Genomic DNA, 4010 nt, shown 5'->3' with positions numbered 1-4010 from the left:
TCATTTTATATTTCATGCCATTGCAAATATGAAATGAATATTTCATAAAATTAAAAAAAAAGTCTTGTTTTCAGTACCCTGGCCAGTGACCCGCTTTTGTATTCATAAGTCCCTCCTGCCCATTCACGTCTTTCTTTTTATGTATAAAAATCCATTAAGTGCAAAGACGAACGATTCATTTCATTTTAACATCAGTGTTTTCAGTCGGTTGATGACATTTGTTTATTTTTTTTATTGTTTCTTGTAAGAATATTGAGATTTAAGTTTAAATTCTAAAACAGATTTTTAAATTCCATGTTATTTGTTGATTTTTCGGTGCACTGCTTGGTTTTGAGCTCGAAGTGCCGCTGTTGGCTAGTTTGTATCAAATACACTGCAGACTCGTTTTACCTCCCATCACGTCTTTATTTTAGACAGAGAAAGAGAGAGAAGCGAAATGTATGGTCGATTCACTCATCGTCCTGGATATCTACACAATTTTCTTTCTTTGAATAATTCATAATCCTCGTGGAATTTTTTTTTAATACGTTATTTTATGGAATACAATATATTTTGGTTCTTAGGACTTTGCCTGTGGATCACGTCGGACAAACAATGAGAAGGGAAGTGCTGTTGTTTTTCTCGGCCCATTTCGTCTGCTCGGTGCTCGGTCAGGTCAGCTACTCCGTTCCCGAGGAAATGCCGAAAGGTTCTCTAGTCGGTAATGTTGCTGAAGATTTTGGTTTGGATATTAAAAGGCTAAAAACAGGAAAAGCTCGAATATTTAGTCGAGACGGCGATAAATATGTTGAGCTGCATAATGAAAGAGGCGTCCTTCTCATCAAAAACAGAATAGACAGAGAGACGCTGTGTGGACAAACGACGCCCTGTTCGCTGCATTTCCAGATTATATTAGAAAATCCCATGGAATTTTATAGTGTTACTCTTGAGATTACAGATATTAATGACAATCCTCCTTCGTTTGAAAAAAGCGATGTGAAATTCAAAATAAGAGAATCGGCTGTCCGTGGGGCTAAATTCATTTTAGATCGTGCTTTTGATCTCGATGTGGGCGTAAACGGATTAAAGACCTATACACTTGAACCAAAGGAGCATTTTGTGGTCAAGTTACATGATCAGGCAGACGGTTCCAAGAATGTTGAAATGATTTTGGAGAAACCGCTTGACAGGGAAAAACGGGAACACATTTCTTTGGTTTTGACTGCGCTGGATGGGGGAGAGCCACAGATGACTGGAACAATGCAGATCCTCATCACTGTTTTAGATGCCAATGATAACGCTCCTGTTTTTACACAACCGGCTTATAAGGCTTCAATCAGAGAAAATTCCCCGGTAGGAACAGTTGTAATGGCAGTCACGGCGACAGATGCAGACGAAGGCTCCAATGGTAGAATTACGTATTCAATATCTAGTATAATTGAAAATGCGCGCGGGGTATTTGGAGTAAATGCTGAAAGTGGTGAAATTACACTGAGAAGAGATGTTGACTATGAAAAAGTTAATTCGTTTCAAATGAATATTCGTGCAAGTGATGATGGTGGCCTAGAAGACTCTTGTAAAGTGACGATTGACGTAATAGACGTAAATGACAATCAACCCAGTATCGAAATTATATCCAAATCAAACGTTATATCAGAAGATGCCACTGTCGGTACTGTTGTGACGATGATAAACATAGAAGACTCAGATTCAGGAGACAATGGAAAGGTCCACTGCTATATAAATGAAAATATACCGTTTCTGATGAAATATTCAACTGGAGAATTTTATAGCTTAATAACAGAGAATGAACTAGATAGAGAAATAGCATCCGAGTATAACATCACAGTGACCTGCTCTGATGAAGGAGTACCTTCCCTCTCTAGCAGCGTCACTGTCACTTTGCAGATNTCCACCTCGTTACTCAGACACTTTGGGAACAGGAACTCTGCCACACGTGTACAATTATGAGGTGTGCAGGACGACTGACTCCAGAAAGAGTGACAATAAGTTCGGAATAGCTGGTAGTCAGAACATGTTGATAATGGATTCCAGTTCTACAGGGACAATGCAGCGGATGCAAAGTGAGAAGAGCATCCTGGATGAACCCGACTCTCCTCTTGAGGTTAGCATTCAGTGACCTAAAAATAATCTTTTTAAATATACATGTTCTTAGAAATTTTTCTCCCAGTTTCATTTATCTTTAAAAACAGAATTTTTATCATTTCAAAACCTTTTGCACCAACTATTTCCTTCAGCACCTTGGAGAGCAACATTATCATATTTTCTATTAGCCATACAATGTGATAAAGACTTTATTTTCTTCGTTTTAATTCTTACTTATGCACTTTATATAAACTAGTTTTGCAGTTGATTATTTAGTCGTAGTTCTTCGTTTCTCTATTTTTTTCTTACTTTTTTACTTTGCATAATACATGTCATGCAGTTTTCTTGTTTTGACTCAGTGGGCCGCTGTTGTCTGCTCCGTCGCAGTTACAATATTTAAAACGCAGCACCTCCTCTCCGCTTAGATGTATAAGATTGAAGGGGACGGCGTTGACCGCTTTGTCTTCATTTGGGATTTTTTTAACACTACAACGACGGCAGGATATCTATTTCCCACATCATTCTGAGGATTGTTTATCTGTTTTTTCTTCTTTCGTTGAAGCGGACGATCAGGAGGGTGCACTGTTCTTTTACCGATATTTTCCTTACACAATGAGACGGCAAGTCCTGTTGTTTCTATCCATTCTCCTTCTTAGAGCAGTAATCAGTCAAGTCAGCTATTCCATTCCGGAAGAAATGGCGAAAGGTTCGTTGGTTGGTAACGTAGCTCAGGATTTGGGCTTGGATGTTAAACGACTGAGGTTAGGAAACGGCCGTGTTTATTCTGGTGATAGCAGCGATTACGTTGAGCTGAATGCTGAGAGAGGAGTTCTCCTCGTCAAAGAAAGAATAGACAGAGAGGCGCTATGCGGTGACACAACGCCATGCGCTCTGCATTTTCAGATTGTGCTGGAAAATCCCATGGAATTTTACAGCGTAACTGTTGAAATTACAGATATCAACGACAATGCTCCGACTTTTGAAAAAACTGAAATCAAATTCATGATTAGCGAGACTGCAGCTATTGGAGCAACATTTGACTTAGAGAGAGCCGTGGATTTGGATGTTGGCATTAACACCCTCCAAACATACGTCCTTAAACCCACTGTTTATTTTGTGCTGAAATTACAGAATCAGGCTGACGGTACAAAGAATGTAGAAATGGTATTACAGAAACCTCTAGACAGGGAAAAAAATGAGTTCATTTCATTGGTATTAACAGCTGTTGATGGAGGAGAGCCGCAGATGACTGGAACAATGCAGATTCTCATTACAGTGTTAGACGCGAATGATAATGCGCCTGTTTTTACGCAGCCAGTATACAAGGCGACTGTTAGTGAAAATTCTGCAAAGGGCACCGTTGTGACCGCTGTTAGTGCCTCAGATGCTGATCAGGGTTTGAATAGTAAGATCACATATTCCATAACAAGCACTATGGATGAAGTAAGGCAGATTTTTGAAGTAAACGAAGAAAATGGTGAAGTTACATTAATTGGGCGCTTGGATTATGAAAAGAAAAAGCTTTTTCAGATCAATGTTCGTGCAAGAGATAATGGAGGGCTAACTGATTCATGTAAAGTGATGGTTGATGTTGTAGACATAAATGATAATGAACCAGTCATTAAAATTATGTCAAAATCTACTGTAATATCTGAAAATGCGAATCCCAATACAGTTGTTACGATGATTAATATCCAGGATCCAGATGCAGGTAAAAATGGAAATGTTCAATGTTTTTTACATGAGGACATTCCCTTTGTTCTTAAATTAACCACAAATAATTTCTACAGTTTGGTGACAGAAGGTGAATTAGATAGAGAGCGAGCCTCTGAGTATAACATCACAGTGACCTGCTCTGATGAAGGAGTACCTTCCCTCTCTAGCAGCGTAACTCTCACCTTACAGATCTCTGACGTGAATGATAA

The 4010-nt window shown here is 38.9% G+C and overlaps 3 protein-coding genes across 3 annotated transcripts in view; all 3 read left to right on the top strand.

Annotated features, from left to right (window-relative positions):
• The window catches only part of LOC106943704 (protocadherin gamma-A11-like), a 6687-nt gene extending 6598 nt beyond the window's left edge, over positions 1 to 89 (top strand). The window contains exon 2 of the mRNA XM_015027012.1: positions 75 to 89. Coding sequence (XP_014882498.1) covers positions 75 to 89 — 15 coding nt within the window. The remainder of the gene's footprint in view (positions 1 to 74) is intronic.
• On the top strand, positions 7 to 2104 carry LOC106943705 (protocadherin beta-16-like). Its single transcript, XM_015027014.1, has one exon. The coding sequence runs from the start codon at positions 595 to 597 to the stop codon at positions 1948 to 1950; it is 1356 nt and encodes a 451-aa protein (XP_014882500.1). The 5' UTR covers positions 7 to 594; the 3' UTR covers positions 1951 to 2104.
• Positions 2105 to 2187: 83 nt separating this feature from the next.
• LOC106943703 (protocadherin beta-14-like) lies at positions 2188 to 4005 on the top strand (the record flags this gene model as incomplete). The annotated part of the gene is made up of 1 exon (XM_015027011.1): positions 2188 to 4005. A coding segment is annotated over exon 1 (1308 nt), but the record flags the coding sequence as incomplete, so codon positions are not given.
• Positions 4006 to 4010: the final 5 nt, after the last annotated feature.

This window comes from Poecilia latipinna, unplaced genomic scaffold, assembly GCF_001443285.1.
Source record: "Poecilia latipinna isolate Pla-1442-1.1 unplaced genomic scaffold, P_latipinna-1.0 Scaffold5742, whole genome shotgun sequence".
Lineage (NCBI taxonomy): Eukaryota > Metazoa > Chordata > Actinopteri > Cyprinodontiformes > Poeciliidae > Poecilia > Poecilia latipinna.
This window is presented reverse-complemented; position numbering and strand designations above follow the sequence as displayed.